The sequence below is a fragment of the Apis cerana genome, linkage group LG1 (assembly GCF_029169275.1).
Source record: "Apis cerana isolate GH-2021 linkage group LG1, AcerK_1.0, whole genome shotgun sequence".
In the NCBI taxonomy this organism is placed as follows: domain Eukaryota; kingdom Metazoa; phylum Arthropoda; class Insecta; order Hymenoptera; family Apidae; genus Apis; species Apis cerana.
Genome location: NC_083852.1, coordinates 26,661,841 through 26,684,279, shown reverse-complemented (window position 1 = coordinate 26,684,279; position 22,439 = coordinate 26,661,841). Strand labels below are relative to the sequence as shown.

The 22,439-nt window shown below is 42.6% G+C and overlaps 1 protein-coding gene across 4 annotated transcripts in view; it reads right to left on the bottom strand.

The window, feature by feature from the left end:
- The window catches only part of LOC108004296 (transcription factor collier), a 71,005-nt gene that overhangs the window by 5,074 nt on the left and 43,492 nt on the right, over nucleotides 1-22,439 (bottom strand). For all 4 annotated transcript variants that reach the window (XM_062077749.1, XM_062077789.1, XM_062077695.1 and 1 more), the window contains exons 7-8: nucleotides 4,417-4,498; nucleotides 2,531-2,663 (exon numbers count right to left, since the gene is read on the bottom strand). In XM_062077749.1, the coding sequence (XP_061933733.1) occupies nucleotides 2,531-2,663; nucleotides 4,417-4,498 (215 nt within the window). The remainder of the gene's footprint in view (nucleotides 1-2,530; nucleotides 2,664-4,416; nucleotides 4,499-22,439) is intronic.

Below are 22,439 nucleotides of genomic sequence, written 5' to 3'. Positions count from 1 at the left end.
GGTTTGAAAAATTACGCGAATAATCCTCCGATCGCGCGAAGCAAATGGAGACAGTTGGTTAGGAGGTGGGATACGGAAAATTATCCGAATATTCTGTTTATTCGGCGGAGGCCGCTTGATAGATATATTTCTAGTGGGAAGAGAGAGAGAGGGGGAGAGAAAGAATGAAGAAAAGAGATGGAGAAAGAGAAAGGAGGAGGAGGAGGAGGAGGAGGAGGCTGAGAGCGGGCAGAGAAGGGTTGTAACAAGAAGGAAGGGAGGCGATCGGGCCGCCGGTGTCTCTGCTTGGAATTTATAACCCAATGATATCATTTTGTACCCTGGCGAAGCCAAGCCACCCCCGGTACCAACCCTGGCAGAGCGGAGCCACGGCAGAGTGGCTGACATCATGGTATATTGCCCCCAGTGATGCTCAAACAGTTTCCACCTCGAGTGCTTACGCTACTAAATCTTAAAAGGTTTAAGAGATTCCAACTCGGCGTACGATTTTGAAATATCGCGTTTCGAAATTTAACGACTACTTAAATCTGTTCCGTTGACATCGTTACATTGTTGTCGTGTTGGAAATTTATATCGTCTATTTTGCGACGAGAACAAGTAGAAGTAAGATTCGAGTATTTGAGGGGGGGAGGGGGAAGGGGGAGGACATAGGCGTTAAAGAACAGCGGTATCCATGTAAATAGAGATTCTTGAATGGGACATGGGTATTTATTGCGTTCAATGTAGAAGAAAGTCGTTAAACAGAGTCGGCCACGTTGGCAACCACCCTGCTGGAGAATTGTCGGGTAAAGTGGTATGAGGCGGAAAAGTAGGAAGAGGAGGAGGAGGAGGAGGAGGAGGTGGAGGGTTGAAAAGAGGGATTCAGTGGAGGAGGCCGGAACAAGCGTACCAACCCGGAATAAATAAAATCCCCCGTGCCACTGGCAAAGTGGTAAGGGGTGCTACTCCTTCTACTCTTTCTAGCTTCTCTCTTACCACGAAACCGTGGCCAAAGAGTCGTACTCCAACACGTTTGGCCCGATTCTCTCTGATCACTGTGAGATCGCGCGATAACTTCGTTTACCCCGATATAAAGATCCGAGAACTTTTCCGAGAAAAAAAGAAATTCCTTTCGCTTTCATCATTTTACGATAACGTTGCGCTCCATTCTTCGCAATTTGTATTTTCGTTTTTCTTTTCTTTCATCGCGATACAGATCGCGTATGGAAAATCTTTTTACGAAAACAAACTATCCGATGAATTATGAACGAACCATCCTGTTAGAACGACAAAACCTGATAGAAGAGGAAGGATCTGTTTCGATCGATCTGAAACTTTGATTTCTGGAACGGATGGAAAGATCCATCCGTTTGTAACTACGCAAGACGTTCTCTTTACTTGTCCTCTCTTTCGACGTTCCCCTCTCTCTTTTGTCTCATTGGTATGCCTGTTTCAGCGTTTTGGGAGTTGCTCGCCAGGGAATTTGGAAAGAGTGTTAGCGGTATGGCGTCACAGTAGTTGCGAAAGCCGAGAGGATGGCTCGAGATAGCGTAAACTTAGCATTCACAAACCGACATCTCGGAGCAACCAGCGTTAAGACGAAACGAGATCGGCGGTAGAGAAACAGAGAAGAGAGAGAGAGAGAGAGAGAGAAAAGGAAGGTCCATTTCGATTCTCCTCCCTTTTTTTCTTCTTTCCCTTTCATTCTTTCTATCTATCCGTATCTTTTCCTTCGATGGGAGCCAACTTGGCAAAAAAAAAAAAAGAAAAAAAAAGAAAAAGGAAAAAAAGAGAAGAGCAAAAAGATACGACAGGGCGAAAAGAAAGCTGCGAAGAGGGAAGAAGCGAGAAGAAGAGGAATGGAGGAAATAAGAGGAAGGAAAGAAGCGTGGTAGATCCCTCGTTTTCCCGCATCCCATTGATTTACATCTTGTCTTGGCGCAGCGAGGAAGAAAGAGTGGAAGAAGAAAGGCGGGAGAAGAGAAGCCGCGCGTAGTCGAGAGGGTGGCCGCATGATATCAGCCGTTTGTATGCGCGACCGACGCCAAACTTTGCTGAATTGCCCTATGACTCCTTATATCCTATTCTCCGAGCACGCCCCCTCCCTCTCCTTTTACGATTCCACCCTCTCTACTCTCTCTACTCTCTACTCTCGAGTCGTTATACCGATCTCGAAGAAACCGACTCGCTCCCTTCCCTTTCGTTCGAGAATTCCGTAAGGGTGGGTGCTAGGATTCTCCAATTGTAAATGACGACTATAAATCGGTCGGGGAACTATCGCGAGATTACGTGTACGCGATTAATTGCGCGTTTCGCCTGCAATTTAATTCCGTATCTTTTCTATTCGAAGAAAGGAAAATTTGTCCATAAGATGCTTTCATCGATACCGATTTTTTGATTGATTTGATATCGTTTGTACGAAGCTTTTTATCAATATAAATATCAAGCATTACATTAATTTTGGAGAGGGGAATTAAATATTCGAGGCGACGGAAAGCGTTTAAGAAGATATCACGCCATTATGATGAATTAGAGAATCGGTGCTACTTACTGTTGTATTCTCCAGGATCACTGGGATCCAATCGTTTCGTTCTACGTCCGTGTTTGCTGTTGTTGTGAACGAACATGTTGTCCGAGACGGCCAGTAGCGGTCCCTCTACTCCTACTTGCGTGGAAATGACCACCTGTTACGGAACGTTGAAATTCGTCGATGTAAGATTTCGGTTATAAAATTTAGTCGCATAAAACAAATTGCATGTATAAATAGTACTGCTTTTGAAATTTGTCGCAATCGATAAATAAGAGTATCGCGTAAGGAATTATTTTATACCATTTTTACAATTTTTTGACGTATCCTAAAATGAAAACTATGTCATGGAACGTGTTGCGTAATTTTATTTACGCGTTATGTAAGTACATATGTTAATCATATATCTCTTGCGAACAAGCAATGTTGCCTGATTTGCTGCATCGCATTACATGTATTCGCCATGCATTCCGTGACTCTCGTGACCCCCTATTTGCACGTATGATAGATACTATCGTACAAATGTATGAATATAATCTCATTAAAGCTGATCCTTGGAATATCTCGTAGTAAGTAATTTTGGGACATTATGGAATTAAATAATTTATCATTATTTTTAAATATAAATACGATATATATTAAAGATACACAGTTGGATATAAAGTATAGTATACTTTCATTTAAATTAACTAGAAGATTATCCTTCATCAAATAAATTACTAGGAACGCTCTATTGGAAATAATTGAATTTGCTTTCAGTGGTAAACTAATCCGTTTTTACGGCATAAGCAATGCGTTTTTACGAATAAAAGTTTGGGCAAATTGAAACAAGCCACGCGGTTAACCTCGAGTTTGTCGGATGCAAACAAGAGGACGATGATTTTCGGGAGAAAGTAGAAAGAACGTTTATAAAATCGACTGGGCGGTTGGTAAATGCCCAAAGTTTTGTCCTTTCGCAACTTCACAACTTTCTTGGCTAGTTGGCCGTACTACGTAGCACGTAACGTCGTGCAAACTTGGCCGGCACAAGGGTGAGGATAAGGGCTGACTGGCCTTCGCGAGGCAAATTTTCAAGGAACCGCTAAAATTTTAATTCGCAACGTCGAGTATTATATATAATAAGCAATTCCTAGACAAATTCGAAGAAGGGATAAGCGTTTTAACTTCGAGTTTATCTTTAACTGGTTGAATGCGAATATGAAATCCACGAAAGGTGGACGCGGATGTGACAAATTTTGAACGTGTCGTAACTTTTGTTTAAAAAAAAAAAGGGAGAAAAAAATTAGGGAAGAATTGGAGGAACAGTCTCGAATCTCTTGTATTCGATTACAAAGCGAGTAAAGGAGGAAGGGAGACGTAAGAAATGGCGCGATAAGGCGGACGGAAGCAATGGAAGAAGGCGAAAAGGCAGAGCGCAAAGTTTTTGGTAATTTATTTTTTAATTCTACCTTTTGTCCGTGGAAATGGATACGGACGGGGTGGCGAGATACGGCTGTCGGTGAGGAGAGACCGTTATACGGGGGTAGGGGTGAACGGATACGGGGGTGGGTCGGTTGATGCCGCGCTGAGCTAATTGCCAACCCCTTGGATTACGTCTCTTGGATGGGGATCTCAACTTCCGACGATGGCCGACCATCGGGAAATTGCTGTCTCCTCGAACAACTTTTTCTTCTCTTTTCAGAAATTAAAAAAGAAGCCAAGAACCGAGAGGCACGCACGATGATACGCCTTTCTACTTTGCCCTTATATATAATTTCGCGAGTCGTGATTCGAACGATGACCGACTTTTTTTTCACGCCACTCGCTCTCCCTTTTCCTTCGAATAATCGAATGATCAAATTTTTAAAGGGAATCATCCGATTTGCCCAAGTTTTAACATCGATAAATAAATGATCGACGCGTTGACTTACCTGGAAACGTCTCATGTCACGTGGATTGCCCGCATTCTTAAGGCAGTTCTGGTTGCACTTTAGAAAGAATTTGAGGAAGAATCTGAAAGCAGAGGGGAGCGGAGTTAAACGGTTGACAAGGTGCTTAACGCTCTTCAACGCCGAGAACTTAATTAGAACGCGAACTTGGCTGGAAAGTAAGCCTGAATATTGTATAAGCCAATCGTAAGCCCTGTTCTACTCGCCTCCATTATTCAGTATTTCTCTAGATTAAACCTCGAACCACGCGTTCTTCGACCTTTAGGGCTGTGCGCTATTGTATACCGTGCTAACGTTCATGGTTACCAATCTACTAAAATGTCAAAAGGCTACCTTTAAAAATATATTCGATTCCGATAAATCAGCATCAGAGCTTTCCACACGTTATATTCTATATATATATATGTTTCAAAGATTTTCCTAAGATTCTCTTACACGTTACAAGTCGTTTGTCCAAGCATTCTTACATATCACGATATCCAAGATGATAAATTATTCATAGTAATTTTATTAATAGAATCTTATTTGTTCAAACGCATAGAAAATTTAAAAACATTTGAGAATATATTTCTCAAAAAATAGAAAGAATCGTGACGAAATATGAATGATACGCTTTTACGAATGGGACGAGTAGTAAGATACGAGCGATAGAAGAGAAATTCGAGAAAAAAAAAAAATAAAGGGAAGAAAAGATAGGTTTTAGGTAAAAAGTCGACAGCTCAATTTTCATGAATTATGTATAATATAGGGAGGATATTGAATTTGAGAAAATTTTAGTGGATGAGGGATATTCGCGTTCGCAGTGACGGAAGAGAAAGGAAAAGGAAGAATTCGACGAAGAGAGCGAAATAGGAATATATCTCTATTGAGAGAGAGAGAGAGAGAGAGAGGAGGAAAGTGGAGAAAACTCGTAGGAAACAATCAGAAGGACCGAGACGATGAAGAGTTGGACGGATGAAGGGGGGTAGTTTTCTGGGTGGCTGGTAGGCTTGTCCTCCCGTGGGACACCATTGTTATCCCCCTACGGACTGCGTCTATACGATCCCGGGACTCGATCGAAAAATCAAACGCATACCTCCTACTGGCGACGCTTGCTTTTTTTTCTTTCTCGTTTGCGCGAATCGTCCGAGCGAAACTCGTAGAAGGAACTCGTCTGATTTCACTTGGTCGCCTCGCCTCCCCTCCGCTCCTATCGATATCGCGTCCTTTTCGCGTTCCTTTACCTTCCCTATTTTCGCGTTAAGGGGATAAATAGAGGGACAGCACCGATTCCTTTAATTTTACGAACGCTCGAGAAGAAATAAAATCGTTCTGTTAAACGCAGCCACCGCGTTACACCGCGATGGATCCATCGTTTTCTTATCCTTGATTTATCTCGGTTTTATCGCCCTCCTTTTTTATTATTCTCGTAAAATTTCAGAGTAATGGTATATAAATAATGGGTAGAGTCGAAGCTAATAAACTCATTATATCGAAATGACGCGTCGTCATCTTAAGTAATCGTAATCGTGTCGATCTTATCTTTGTGACGAAACGGTACAATTTTTTAAGCTTATTTCTTTTAATGCCAAATAGTTGCACTCATCCGTTGAAATTAGCGAATGGAAGAGAAATGTTTATACCTTGGATGTGTAATGACACAATGGAAGCCGTCAATTCGTTCCTTTTTTGCGATATCACACGCACGCAGATAACGACACGGAGCGCGCGTATTATCGCGCATTACACACGGTCGGATTATCTAAACGACACTTTTATCGTCGGCTCGTACGATCCGGCGCAAGTTGTCAACCGAGTCGAACGTTTGGCACGAAATCCATATAGCGGTTGGAAAAGTGAAAAATAAAAACGAAAAAGCGATCGGAGTGGCCCTTGTTCGCGTGCGGGAAGGGTAGGGTGGCGGGGCGTAAAGAGAAAAGGCCGAGGAAGAAGGGAAAGGGAGGATACACGCAGAAAGAGAAAGGGAAAGAAACGTATCGATCTCCTGCTTCATGCTTCTACGTATCTATCCGTATTCACGGAGTACACGTTCCAGGTTCTCGTGTTAACGGCTACATTCGGCCGCTCCAAGAGCGAATTTAATTTCGTTTACTCTTAGAGGACGTTAAGATCGTATCGAGATGCTGGATGGGTATTCAAAGCATTGTACTTTCCCTTATCGCCCGTGTGAATCTTGCTCTAAACACGATGTCTCTGCCGTGCCTGAGGCGTGGAGAACGACGCCGATGGCTTCTAGTCTTTTCCAGATACCAATCCTATCGACCATACTTGTGTACATACCTCTCTCTCTCCCTTAAATCGCGTGTCAACGTTCTCGACGTCGAAGCATTCATCGAAGATCCCCGCTTCTGACCAACTCGTTTCCCATTTTCCTATTATTTTCATAATTCGTTTCTCGTCATCGAACGATCAAATTCGCGCGATTTGGAAAGCAATCGAACGAAAAGGATTTGAAAATAAATATAGAAATATCGGAGAGGATGTATTCGTACGCGAACGATAATCATCGGCGACAACGCCGATCCGGCGTTGTATCGATGTCTATTCATCCCTCCGTTCTTTTTTCCTTTCTCGACTCGTTTCCTTCCACGCTATCCTCCGAGTATTGGCTGTTAGGAGCTAATGGATTGCGTTACCGACTGATTCAAATGCGAACTGGATTTCATTCTAAGCTCGATGGGGCGACAGTATCGGCGATGTTGTAACGGGAACACGAGCAAGAAGGGTGGAAAGGCCAGTTTCTTACAGGGGCTCAAACTCGATTTCGATCATCTATTAGATTTTTCTCCTTCAGCCGATGCTTTCCGCGAGCTTGCGCCACTTTTCACGATAAAATCTATTCCGGATCGTCGCTTAACACAGCCGGCAAGTGTATTTCGCGTCGTTGAAACGTTCGATCGTGTTAAAGATCGTTTGTTCCAACAGATCCAAAATTGATATATCTTACGAATATCTGCGCGCATTTTCGATTTAAATATTTCATAAATATTCAAATGGAGTTGCAATTTGCAAATGACAAATAAATATTCCAGAATTCTTAAAAGAAAATGTTGGAAAAGAAGATTCCAATGTTAATAATTAATTCCGGACGGGCGAGTGATAATAGAATTTCGATCCCCGCGAAATTAAAGCGGTTTATCGGTGGATAGAAATCGGCGAATCGGTCGATTCTTGCCGTATTGGTGATTGTTCGGTTGCTAACGAATTGACACGGAATAAAATATACAGGAGTCGACCGATTGAGAAATCATTCCCAACCTACCTTCCGATCGTAGCATACCTTTCCGTTGCCTCTGTTAAAATGAAAATAAAACGCAGCAACGCGCAGCGGAAAGTGGAGGGTTGTATGCGATGGGAGAAGGGGAGACAGAATGGCAACGGCGTGTAGCGGGAAACGTGCACCGTTCGCTGTTTCCAGTTTTACAGTATACAACTTCGCAACGTTGGGATGGATGAACGAACGAGCCAGAAAAAATAAACGACGTCAATGAAAAAAAAAAAAAAAAGAGCTAAATATTGGAGGCTCGTGGTGAAAGAGTGGGGGAATGGAAGAGAGTGAGAAAGAGAGAGAGAGAGAAAGAGAGAGAGAGCAGGTAAACAGAACGGAATGAATTCAATCAAACCTTGCAGTAAATCATCGGCACTTGTGCAGCGGTTTGTTAATATTTCCCATGTACCAATTAGCGATTTTTCTCACTATATTGAAGAGGATACTCCTCTCGTCCACTAAGAAACTAATTTCTAACGAAATATTATCATGCAGAAACACGTTTCGCATGATATAGATTTTCACGTATCGAATTGCATAGACAAATTTGCGTAACAAACCTGACGGATATTCACAGGGCCTTTGTTCACAAAATCAACAAAGCAGTTTTTCATTTTCATTTTCGGCGAATAAAATTTTAATCTGTAAGTTTGATCGGATTTTTTTTTTGGTAAAAATTGAATCGAAAAAAGTTTTTACGATACAAAATTATACGCTCTCTTTCCTTACGCGTTATCAACACGTTGTATACGGGTGCTAAGGCGAAAGGAGGTGCTTTGTGATCTACTAAATATATTTCGACCAGGGGTGAATGGATATAGGGGGCTTACTTGGGGACTTACGCGTAATAGTTCCAAATAGGGTAGCATTACGCGTATCAGAAATCCATTTCCTTCTACGTTGGAAAATCTTTAATCATGTTTTCGGCTCCCTAAGTATATCCCCTTTTTGTTACTTTAAAAGAACGAATGATGTAACGTAAGGTTGATTCAAAATTGATAAATGTCACATTTAATACGCTTTTTGCTATATTTTTTTCTTTCTTTCTTTTTTCTTTTTCTTTTTTTCTTTTTCTTTTTTTTGAAAAAGTATGTAATTATTCGCAAGTCACGCCTATGAACACTTTCGTTGAAAAGGATGGTTTTCTTTGTAAGGGACATCAATGGAAATGAATTTCTTCTTAGGGATTAGCAGGAAAAATTCTACTCTTAGAACTTGCAAGTCTCAAAGGGATATCGGTAAGTAAGAAATTCTGTCTGTTCAGTGGAATTGGAGGCGTGTTCGATAGAGTACTAATCACCTATCCAAACGACAAACCCCTACTCAGCAGTCGTATTAACAATGTATCTCGGTTGTTGGTATCCCTTAGGGATATCTTCATTACGTTCATTGTTATCAACCTCTAAGAGAATTCACAATTCCATTATGGTTGCAAATTACTTACTTGGACTATTGAATTCGTTGAATTTATCATTTCTTGTATTCAACCAATAATTCATAAATATAATAAAATAATGTTACAAATTTTTGCGTTATAGTTTCTTATTCGTAGCTCCATCGTTATATCAATAACATCGATAATGGACATAATATTATCAAATAAGAAGAAAAATTGAAGAAAAAAGAAAAAGAAACAAGAGTTCACAATTAAAGTATTACAATGTAAGAAATAATGTGTGATGGACAATGTAGACAAATTTATAGTAGATAGCTGTTCCTATAATGATTTCTTTAAGATATAGCAGCGTACCGTTCGATCGAATATATTATTTTAATAAGAAAACGCCTGGGAGTAATCGCAAGTGCATAATGCAGACGGGCAGGACGTCAATTAGTAAGAATGTATACGGAGGTCCGTAAGGCATAGGAAACCACCTAGAGCTGTATACCTTGCATACACCTTAACTGGGGTTAGTAAGGGGTTAGCAAGGTATCAGGGGATGCTTAATGTTTAACTAGCCTCCATTACGCCCCCTGCACCGGTCTTCTTGAAACCTCCACCCTCTTTGCATCGCCGTCATCCAGCATCTACCGACTCGTTCCTTCAGATCCTCTCCGCAGGAAGTATTATAGATAGGAAACGGCTAAGAAGGATCACATGTAAGCTATCGGTTAATTCGAGAAATCATTTCCCACGGACGAAATAGTTTGTCTAGACGCATCCCTTCCTTTCATTCATCTTTTTCCATCGTGTCAATGACAAATTTGATTTTCTTTTTTTTTTCTTTCTTTTTCCTAGTTTCAAGAATCAATCAAATTTTTCTTCTCTCTTTGTTTCTTCATAATAGGTACTATAACGTCGTCTATAAAACTTTAATAGTAATATATAACAATTAATTTATAACAATTTTCGTTAGAATATATGTTAAATATTTATGTCTTTTGACGTTCAAAAACTCGTAACGCATATTCGACTCGCATATAATTGATCGGTTTTTCTTGAACTCCATTTTTATATAAATATCTGATATTAAATATCACGTAAATGGCAAACGTATTATCAAGTAGAGTATCCCTTAATGGACGTCACCCTGAAATGAACATTAATTTAATCTACACAAAAGTCAACATTTCAGACAAGCTGAGAAAATAACGTGACGTGACGTGTGAGTGGCATAGGACCGTTAACCGGCCCTTGTGATATCGCTGTTTAATTTTCTCTTACCGGGACGTCGGCGTAAATAGGAGCCGGACCGAGAGTGCAAGTAGAATAAATTTACGGCCGGGCGGACAAGAAGTTATGAATGTCCTTACATGCCTTTAGCCACGCTAAATATTCAAAAACCTACCGTTCCATGAGATATCGATGGAAACGTTACTTTTTACAACCGGTTTTAAGCATCTTGCACATTAAAGGAACCATTAAAAATTTTCATCTCGAACCACCACCTCCACTACTCCAGCAGTTGACGAGAAAAAGGATATACACGATCGGTCTCGAGCGAAACGGACGGTGGTTACGAGATCAAACACGACTGTTAATCGACGTCATCCGTCTGTATTTTGTATCGGGAACGGTCGTTTTCGTGTTTACAAAAGGAAATCGGGCGCCCGGCAATGTGTAAAGAGGATAACTTAACCGAATTCCTGTCAGTGAAGAGAGAAACAGAGGGAGGGAGAGAGAGAGTTCCGTTTACCTAAGTCCTAAGATGGGAGAAGCTAAGGCTATTCGGCAGGCACTACCAAGGTGCTGCATAATTCATACGTAAGTAATACGTCTTACTAACTAGCATATCCCGAACTAACGTACCCTGTCGTGGCTCTATGTTGTGTAGCCCTTCCCCCTCCTCCTCCTTGTACGTTTCACAGTCCCCTCGTCACGACACCGAGATATCCCTAATGGCAGTCTATCATATTAGCTACAAGACGGCTTGAGAGGCCGGCTGCTGTAACTAGATTTGCTTTGCACCTATGCTACATCAACTGACGATTTACTATCTATCGCATAGTCACTGTTACATAATATGTATGTTAACACTAGTCACGTAACCGACGAAATTATTCCCGAATTCGTAGTTCGAATTAACGTAAAATTTTACCAGGGAGGGAAATAATCGTTATAGCCTTATCTTCATCTTTCGATCGATTGAAAAAGAAAAATTGAATCGCGAATGACGAACACGTTCACGTTTTCTTGCGTTCTTTCAATCTGAAGAAATAGAAGAAAAAAAAGAAAAGAAAAAAGAAATAAAATTCGAGGCGCACAATTCGTTCCATAATTTATTTGGAATATTCGAAATTATATTTTTATTTTATATTTTACTTGTAAGAAAGGATTATCAGTTCTCCCAATTTTCACTCTCACAGATACGAGTGTAGGAGGGCTAGCTGAAAATTGTTGAATTATGTCATATTGCCTTAGGCGTATTCTGTCCGAGCAAGGCACGAGTCATTTCCATAAACGCATCAGAACCTCCACCAGCGTAAACTAACTTACCGCTGACGACGATTCGTACATTCGAACACGTACGAGTGTGGCCGCGATTTATTAATGTCTGCATTTAGATACAGAGCCCCTGAGGGCTTGGTAGGGACGGTTGGGACCCTCTCAAGTTGCTACTGTCAAATATCGACAAAAACGGCCGTAAGTCGCGCATGCTCCACCACACGTGTGTCCTTACCAAAGACAAAAATGTCACGCGTATCGGAAACATCTCTGAGTTCTTCTCCAAAGAGAGCTTTCGTGTTTAATAATTTAATAATTTCGAGTAAAATTTTTGAAACCGTTTAAACGAACCGCGTCAAAGTGATCAATATTGCGAGTGATTTTGTATTCCTGTACAAAATGCAATGTTAATGATCGTGATACGAAAGTTAAGGCAACATACAGGTGTTAAATGCGTCAATTTTGAACGGCAGTCAATTTTCGGCAAGCACTTTTATAAAATTCATCGGTGACAAACGATTTAACGATAACGCGTCTGGATGAAACATAATACAATGGTTGCAGGTTTTCCGGAAGCTCGCTTAATCTCGGTTAATCTTGTTGCACAGTCATGGAGTTTGTCAGTTGAAACAGAAGGAGGGTGGATGGTGGAGGGGCTAAAATGTGATTTTAATATTCGCGGCCCCTTTGAGGAAACTCACGACTCTTCCTTAACAGGCTTACGGAGGGTACCCCCCCCGAACCTTGTCTACTCCCTCCCACGAGAACGGCATCCCGCTTTGAGAGGCACACCTAGTTTCAAACTTGGTAAAATCTGCAACTCTGTCTCGCTTGAGAACTTCTCTTTACCTTCCTTTCCTGACATTCGACCGTTCTAATTTTATTGACTGCTCCGTCCCACCGACTTGTTACTCTCTTTTATACACATTTAGACTGCGCTTCCTAAAAACAGGATAAAATCCTCACGAACAATACGGTATAAAGAGAATTGATCGAACGATCCAAGTTTCTCGGTATAAATATTCTTACATACCGATAACGTGTATATAGTCACTTGCAAATATTCGATATTTATTCGAGCGTAACGCGCTAACAACATCCTATCGAGATATATATATATATAATCTCGCGAGGAGGAAGATTGTAAACTCGATTGGTTCGCATCGAGATAAGATCGAGCGTGTATTCTGAGACGACGCGTTTCTTTCGAAACGATTGTCATAAGGAACTAGGTCTGAATCGCATTTGACCGGAATAAACGGATTTTTTTTGAGAAGAGAGGATGAAAGGGAGAGAAAAAGAGGAAGAAGAAGTGGAAGAAGGAGGAAGTCTTGTAGGTTATCGTCGACAGAGGAGTTTGGGAGGTTAGCAGTCGCCATGCTAGCAGGACATGGAAGCACGCAGGACACGACGCCGTGGCGGGACGTACAGGGGTTGCCATGGTGATCCGATGGGGAGGGCATTCGCCCTCTCTCACCCTCACTCGGAGAAGATAATGCCGCCTGCCTGCCTGCCTGCCTGCCTGCCTGCCTTTCTACCGATGTTGCTACCAACTGCCGCGATATCAGAAGCTCTGGCAATAAAGCAAACGTCCATGCTCGCGTGGAAGTTTACGAGAGACCCGGTTTTCGACTCCCGCGATTACGAGGCGACAAGCTCCATACTTTGTCTTTCTTCGCTCCAATTTCCTTCGGTTTCCATATCGACGAGAAATCACTTGCTCGTTGTTATCGCGCCATCTCTCGCGACGCAATAACGCGCAATTTCGGTATAGAAAAGTTGATAGATTTCGGTATAGAAAAGTTTAATCTCGAATCGAATGTAAAGAAAATACAAAAAGGAACTTTTAAAAGTCACGCGGCTACATACATTAATTTATCTTCTAATTCATAAAGCTATAAAAATGTGATATTTGCAAAAGGAAATATTTGATTGATTGTACGCAACCATTATACGCGTACGTAATTTGAATTATATTTCGATTTACGGGCGGAAGTAAGAGCAGTAACTTTCTCTCTTCTCGTTGGTCGAACGTTAAAACGTACGGGACACGGATGCTTCGACAAAGTGTCGTCGTATTTTTGGTTTACAGCGTCTGAAGGCTGGCGAGGAGAGGCGCGGAGTCGAGAGGAAGGAGGAGGAGGCGGTAGGTTGGCGCGAGGGAGTACCTGAGCGCTTCAACGATTACGGGGGTGGAAAGTGGGTGGTTTGGTGGATACGGGGAGTGATACCAGTCCCAAAGGTGTCGTTACAATTAGACAGCGCTGCCAACTGCTACGGCCTCAACCGCTAAATAACTTACCGGTGCTGACAACCCGACCGCACACTGTTACCGCTCATCCTGCCGCATACATTTAACTCTAAGTCTCCGTGCTTACGTGCTTGCGATGTCTTTCGAATCATTGTTACGTTTCTTTCTTTCTTAAATCAAAATATTTTCCATTTCCACAACTTTAAATTTTAAATTTTTAACCACTCGTACGATACCTTTGTTCTTTCGTGTGCATTATTTTTCGAAACGAAAAAAATTTTCCCCTACGAACACGTTATTCATCGCGTTGTAAAATTATTATTGTAACGTTGCTTACACCGAAATTAATTCTTTGAAGTAGACGAACGATTAAATATAATTAATTTTAAGGAAGAAAGGAGATTGACAATTGATTTATGGAGAGAAAAAAAAATGACACGTTTGGTAAGAAGAGATGCATCGCGCTTGCGTCGACTGTTTAGAACTCGAATGCTGGTAGAAAGAGGTGACGAGGAGGTGAGGAGGAAGAGGATAGACTTCGAAGGAGGAGGACGGGGTGTCCCTGGAGTATCGACTTGCCCCACGGGACTCGGCAGTCGATAGTCCCGTGGGATTCACGCTCTCTTTCTCGATCCCATGAATCCCGATATTCTTTCCTTCTCCATCTCCTCCTTCTCCTCCGTCTTTCTTTTCTCCTTTTCCTCGAAACTCTCTTTGTTTCCCTTACGTAGTTCGAGTCAAGCTTTCATGGGTCACGAAGCCGAGGCGTTCGAGAAGAAATAAAAGGGTAGCGAAAGTAAAAAGTGATTTCATTTTGAAAATTCTTATATAGAATACAGAAATCTTATGCGATCTTTTAATTTTAAACGATAATTTCCCGCGGAATGGAACAACTATGAACTTTCAAATCGATTATATTTCAAAATGAAATTTTTGCAAAAGAATCGCGACATAATAGATGGTTAAAATATCGAACGATCAAGCTTATATGCAATAACGAGGATACCGGTTTATCGAATTAAACATTACGCGCGATAATATTCAATATGTACAGTTATAGGAGGAGAATAATCGAAGGAACGAAATATAGATATAATATTAACACGAGTACTCGTAAAATTGGATGGAAGTAGTGCTTTCCTAAGATTGTATAAAATTCTATGTTCTGCGTCGTGGACGCTTTCACCTTCGTGCCTACGATCACCAACCCTCTTTCAGTCTACCACCCTCGTACAAAAGGTTGCCTGCTCTGCCTCCGCCTCCAAGAATTATCTGCGCAACTTACAACCCCTATTTTTTCCGTCTTCTGCAGATTCCCTTCTCTCGAAACGAAGCTTTCCAACCTCGCGTATTAAACTGGAAAATGAATTCTATGGAATAAATTTGTATATTGTAACACGCCATCGTACACGAAATAAATTTTCTATTCCTCCCGCGAATTTGAGCTAAAAATATCCTCAACGAATCATAAGTTTCACTCGGTTAAAACAAATTATATTTCTTGCGTCATCTTACGAATGACTTTTCATCGAAAAAAGAAAAAAAAAAGAAGAGAAAGAAAAAAGAATTTAATCCAAAGATGAAAGTAACGTAAGGGAAAATTTTAAAGGGCAACTTTGGAAGAAACAATTCAAACGGTCGAAAGGCATCACGCAACGGTGTTCGCGTAAGTATATCCGTGGAGGTGGCAGAGGTATTGGCACGTAGGGAAGCGTGGATCGAAAGAAAGGAAAGAAGGCACCCCTTCCCTCCGTTTGAGGGAAGATTCGAAGGGTGCGTAGGCAGCCCTCGCGGTTCTTCGGCCACCCTACCGACGCGTCCGTTCCGTTCTGGGGGTACGGAAATTCGCAAAATGTCCTCCCGTTCGGTAATATGTTACACGGCTGCACAAGTATCGTCCACAACCACCCCCGAGTCCGGCCTAACCTCGTCCACGAAGGACAGAACTTTCGCCGGTAGATCCACAGGAGGAGGTCTCCAGAGACTTCCATTTTGACTCTGGGGATTAGGCGTGACTCCGCCCATTCGCAGCCAAAGTTTTGACCCTTGCTTGCTTGTTAGACAGAAGAGAAAAGCCACCAGATATTGATGACTTTTCTCTCCGTTTGAAAAAACGAGAGGCACGAGGAAAGAAACAAGGAAAAGAAGCATTATCCTGCTGACGTTTTTTCAGCGACGTATATATCTCATATTATTGTGCGAATATATCGTCAACATTGTCCAATGTTTATTATTCTCGGGTAAAATTGCGTCTTAATTGATATTCGCTTCTCGTTTCAACCACGAGATAAGATTTGTATTCGAACTTGCAAACTTTTAAACTGGATAATCGATCTTATCGACCGAATATCAATTGTGTCGCAATAGCAAAACAATCGTATATACTCGAATTTCACTAAGGTGTTACGAATTTTCTCTTTTCTCTTTTCTCTTTTCCTTCGAAAGAGTAATGAAGAAACGTAGAAAGAAAGTTGTTTCCTTTCTTTCTCTTTTTAATCGAATAATTAAAAAAAAACAACGAAACTATGGCATCTACTCGCCATACATATTTAGACATTTCAATTGCTCGAAGCACGAACGTCTGTTTTCTTTGTTCATTGGAACATTGTGTATAAACTTGGTGTAAGGAGTGGCAGCAGAAAGTTTGGGGTTGGTCGGACAACGGCATCATAAGTCGGGAGTGGTTTGGGGGTTGGGTGACGGTTGGGGTGGCAGGGGTCCCTGGAGGCAGCAGGCTAAATATATCCACCCCCGACAACCCTCGAGGGAGAATGTCAAGACAACATGGCCGACGCCCGTCATCCTACCAGCGACCCTATGTGTACACTAGCCCGTGTTCGACCACCCTCGTGTCTCAAGAACGATGCTCAAAGACTATGGGCATCGTTTTACCCGGCGTGCTTCGATTTTGGATACATATATATTTGGATATATACACACGTACGTGTATATCCCCCTTTCTCTCCGAATCGCGATTCGACGCTATACGCAAAAATCCACCAACAATTTATTTCCACCGAGAAACTATGGTGGACTGCCATACTATATTTTTCTTGTTTCTACGAGTGGCGAGATTACGTTCTCGGGTCACGAATAAGTACAATCGTGGAGAAAGCCTCGTAAAAAAAGCACGTCGGAAGAATTTACATTATTACCCCCGAGAGCGTTTTAGGTAATCTCGGAATTCATCGTCGACAATCGGATTTCGAAAAAGCTTCGAAAGCAGTTACGTTATTCGAGCGGAGTGGAGGAATGAACCATAAACGATCCCGGATCGCGTGCGGTAATTTTACACGGCCGAGAGAGAGAGAGGGGGGGGGAGGGAGAGGGAGAGACTCGCGAGAAAGGCGAGCAAAGAAATATAGCAGAGATTAAAAGTTGGAAGGGGAGAGGGAGGTGTGCGTTGTAGAGCGGCAAAGAAAGGTCGAAGAGGAGTATCGCTGGTTGGGGGAGCAGGGAGAGGGTTGGCTCGAAATTAGCCACCCTCAAGATTACCCTGAATTAACAAATTGAAAAAAGTCACCTCCCCTCGAACGCTTCTTAAAGGAGGTCGTCTAGCCGCGCTCGTCCAAAGATCACGCTGCCCCGACTCCCGGAGTTTCGCTTCCTCCGGCTTAAAGCCACGATCCTCGTAGGGATATCGGACCAACAAATTCATGCAAATGCTACTTGGCTCCGGCATACCTGCGATACGTATAACATCCTCACCGTCTACCTTTGTACTTCTATATAGATATAGCCGCTGGTACAGTGATAACGCCACCGTCACGTTATACACAGTAGGTACGCGCCTACGATCTACTTAAGCTCGATACCGTGCGAGAATAAATTCGCGAAAATATTGATGGAACCAGTTATATATATTTCATATATTTCATGTATTATATATCAAAGTTCGAATCGAATTAACAGAGAGAGGCGAGAAATATTATTGTTAGTAAAAAAAAAGTGGTAAGAAATTGGATCGTGTACATTTCACGGACTAATACTAAAGTGTGGAAATTTGTTTCGTACGTAGGTTTGTTTTGACAGCAATACGTACAGTGATTGTGACCGACAATCGATGTATAGCGCACTGTTGTATGGAACCTTTTCGCGATACGTGCCACGAATACGGAATCTTTTTTCGCGAAGCCGGCAGAAGAAATAACTGCACCGGCGAATTGTCTGCATAAAATATTCAAAGGTAAGGTGAGGAACCAGTAAGATGGCTACGCATACGGATACTGTTCGGATATAGCCAAGGCCGTTATACGTTCCAAAAAGTGGCGAGAGGCCGAGTTTTCTTCTCCCTCGATTTTCTTTTCTCCTCCAGATACACACGTTTCTTCCACTTCTGTCGGACAGAGACAAATTCTCAACTCCGATTGAAATAATTCGTTCTAAGACGTGGAAATTCTATTCTCGTCTTAATTTTTTTTTCTTTTTTTTTTTATAAGAAACGTTTATAGCCTCGTGATTTAACTACGAATAAACGAACGAATCTTTTACTTCATTTAGAAACATTATAAACGTAATAAGAAATACGCGAGATATATTTTTTATCGTAACGTGTATATTTCGGTAAAAAATTTTACACAGATTTGAATTTATCGCGGTTGCAAAGAATATCGAGGAATATCGAACGTACGTACGTAGTAGAGTGAACGACGAATTGTGAGAGCTATAGAAGGAGGGAAGGAAGAGAGAGAGGGAGAGAGAATCGGAAGAACGGGAAGAGCGTGAGTGGCCGTAAAATCGGGTGTCGTTTGCGTTTTCTATTTAGCCATTTCAGATCAACCTCTCTCCGTTTCCCTTTACAGTCTTTTCTCTTTTGCTCGGCCGCCATCGTCCCAGTAGACGAGCGACTCGAATTGAATTCCACGCGATACGGGTAGTTGGATTTACATGGATACTGAATGCGCACAATCCTCGACCACTGGACTTGCTCTCTTATAAGACTGCACACTTCTTACTATCAACGTACCGATTGATATCGATCAATACGATACAAGTACAAATTCTATCGCATTTGAAATCGCGCCTCGCCCTATTCCAGATTCCAGGAAATCGTGCATACCAATTTCGATGAAAATGATATCGTTTTAAACCGACTGATATATAAATTAAATTTTTTATTACACCTCTTTGTTCCTTCATTACTTTTCGCTTAATTCTTCACTTTCGTTCGAGTTTAACTTCTTCGAAGATAAAAATAAGCTGAGCGAAGAGACGCAGGATGAAAGGAAGAAAGGAAAAGTGGCGAGTTTTAATTGTTGAATTCTTTTTTTTTCCTTTTTTTCTTCAAAAGCACAGAGGCTAGCGGATCTTCGATTGCTACCTATATGCGAAGGGTGAACCTGTATGTAAGGATGCCTATCGGGAACGCCGTTTGCCGTACATTTATTGCCTCCGCCACCCTCCGCGCTTTCTCAGGGTTACGACGTTATATTTGATATTGGGTAGACTCCGTATACGTATCATTGGCGTCGTAAAACCTGCCGTAAATAATATTAAATAAATGTAATACGTTGGGTAAAACGCCACTTAGCTTCGCTCGCTCGCTAGCTTTTGTGTCGCGCGACATATCCCGCGTATGGAGAAGCTTTAATAAACCTTCGTTGCACCGAAAAAAAAGAAGATAAAGAATGGAATGGATTCACGAAGAACGTATCCTTATTTCCATTCCTTATTTCTCTTTAATCGTAAAAAACTATACAGAGGAAAGTTACCTGCATCATCGTCCCCAAAGATGCTCATCTTCGATACAGGGAACAGGAGCAGAAAATAGTTTTGTCTTCTTTCCTCCGCTACCACTCTACTCTATTTAGATAACGATAGACAGCGAGCACGATTCGCTGTCACGATTATACGGCGTCGCGTTTTTACGAGTTGAACGATATAAGTTCGGATAACAGAGTCCGAGTCGGCCCGTAATAGACGAAGTTTCACGATTACGCGAGATTATTTTGCGTAAATTGTTTGCAAAAAATTGGGAGGGAAGGAACGTCGGTATCGTCGCGCGTGTACGTTGAATTTTCCGTCCGATCCCACACGCGATTTTAAATCATAGTTGGGGGACTGAAGGACTATTCCATAATCCGGTCACGTTGTCGACGCACGATTCGAGTAGGCAGCCGCTGGGCAACATTTTATCTTCGGCATCTCCTGTTACCGAGCCGAGACGCTTCGTAATTTCCAAGACACAATCGTGTATTTCCATTTTCCATGAGATCGACGGCGTAGTGGCGTACTCGGTTTCCGAGGACCTTGCCAGCCAGTCCGCTGCCAGTCGAGAGTTACGCCACTACATCCTCGGCATGGAGTAAGCGCTCGCTTAAGGACACGCATCGCCATAAGACGTAACGATCGAGCGGAAAAAATCGTGTTCCATCAAAACGTGTGCACGGCTGCTCGAGAGGACGCGGCTAAGTTTCCTTGTACATACGTTCGTCGACGAGAATACCGGTATTAACTGCGGATACGTTGTCGCTCGATTCTCCGAGGAAGGTTCGGTACAAGCCTCGGGCTCGTCGTTAATTGCCGGTATAATTTGTAATTCGAGAGGCAGAAAGGAAGCGGGAGGAAAGCAGGAGAGCGAAGAGTGGGATGGAAATAGAGTGATTGGCCAGTGCGAAAGATAGAGAGAGAGAGAGAGAGAGAGAGTCAGTTTCTCTAAAGGAAACAAGCGTCGTGCTCGTCCCCCGAAAGGAAATGTCTTTTGAGCGGGGAACGAGAACCAGATCACGAGGACGAGCGGGGCGCCTGGCGTTTGCCTGACCCGTTGACCCGCCTCGCTCGTCTACTTTATACTTGTCTCGTGTACCGGCTCGGTATTTGTCACGGCCCGTCAAAACCTTCGTCGGCTCGATCGTCCTCCTTCGCGCCCCGCTGAGAAATTAGCCGTTAAGCGTTTTATGTATCCGGCACGTTACACGCACCGACGACGACGCCCCAGTCACGTGGCCATCCACCGTGATTTGTGACGTGCGAGTGTTTCACGATTTTCATTTTCATCGACCGCGTTCAACTGCAGATTCCCGGTGGGGAGGGGAGGTTCGATCGATCCGTTCCCGTTAACGGACCAGATTAATAATTGGATTAAAATATTTTTGTAAAATTGAACTTTCTTCTTTTTCGTTCGTTTATTTGAGAAAAACATTCTGGAAGCGATTTAACGATATCGTTCACTAAAAGAGTAATTTTGCTTTTCTTTCTTTCGTTTTTTTTTTTTTCTTTCCGTTTCGCAGCACACTCTCGAACCACTTTAGCATACACGAGCCTAACGATATTCTCTATATTTCGTTTTACCACTGCTTCTACGTGATCGAACATTAGTTGCTTTTTTTCTCTACTCTCTTCCTTGTCCCCGCCCTCTTTTCATTTGACAATACAGGCCTGGGAGGCACAACGAGCAACCAGATCACTTCGCCAGATGCCATCTCCGAGTCGCCCACCGTGATAACGGACGACGGTTAAATGCCTCATAACTAACTCAATCTGGGTCTTTCTAATTAAATATCTATCGTTTAATTAAGAATGATTTACCGATGGCAGGCAGGCAGGCAGGCAGTCAGTCAGTCAGTCAGTCAGTTAGCCAGCCAGCCAACCGATCAACAAACCAACCAGCCAAGTTGCTAGTCAGACGAGCACTGCTTGTACCATTCGCTGCGTCTTGGCAATCAATGCAGGAATTATCCTCATTAGGTCGATTCTCGGTCCAGGTTCTCCGAGTTCGCCTCTACTCGTCCGCTCGTAACCTCGTCTCATTGCCTGGGACGGGCACACAGGGAAGACGAAGGAAGAGCGCAAAAGCAAGAAGAATGGAAGCGAAGAGGGGAAGCAAGAAGAAGAAAGAGCAGAAGGAGAGAGAAAGAGAGAGAGAGAGGTGGAGGAGGAGGAGGACGAAGCAAGCTATTAGATCGAGAGCTGGTTGCGTGCAGCTCGAAGAAAAACTGGAAATCTGCGGCTGTTGACGGGTCGGGGGATCCCTGGGGGGACCAAGGGAGGGAACCCTGGGGTACCCAGGACCCTCCGTCCCCCTGCTTTCCGCCTCGCTCCTTTCCTCCTGTTCCGTTTGACAAAAAGGAGTCGCTGACTGCGAGTGACAACTTAGCGAGCCGGAGCTCACCTCGCCGTCCAGTACCTCGGCCACACACAGACCGTCCTCGCGATATGACACGTCTTTTCCTGCGATAGAATTCCTTCCGCGAAGGAAACAATCCTTTTCCTTTCCGACCGATCCCAAACGCTCTTAATGATATCGTTGGATCGGTGACGGGTCTTTCGTACCAATCCACTTAATCGAAAAAATTTCTCGTCTCATCGAGATCAATTTCTCGCTCGTATCCCCCTCCTCGTGGAAATTTTAAGCGAATCGTAATAATCCTCGATCGATGCTCGTCATCGTTTTTGCGCCTATTGGTCATGGATATACAAAAAAAAAGAAAGAAAGAAAGAAAGAAAGAAAGAAAATATATATATATGGCCATATGTTGCGCGCGGAAGAGTTTACCTCGCGACACGAAGTCACCCTCGGCGACAAGGGTAGCGGAAGAAATGCATTTTATCCCCTTCGCTCGAATTTTGGATCCTAGTTCCTTTTTACTTGTTTCCTCCCT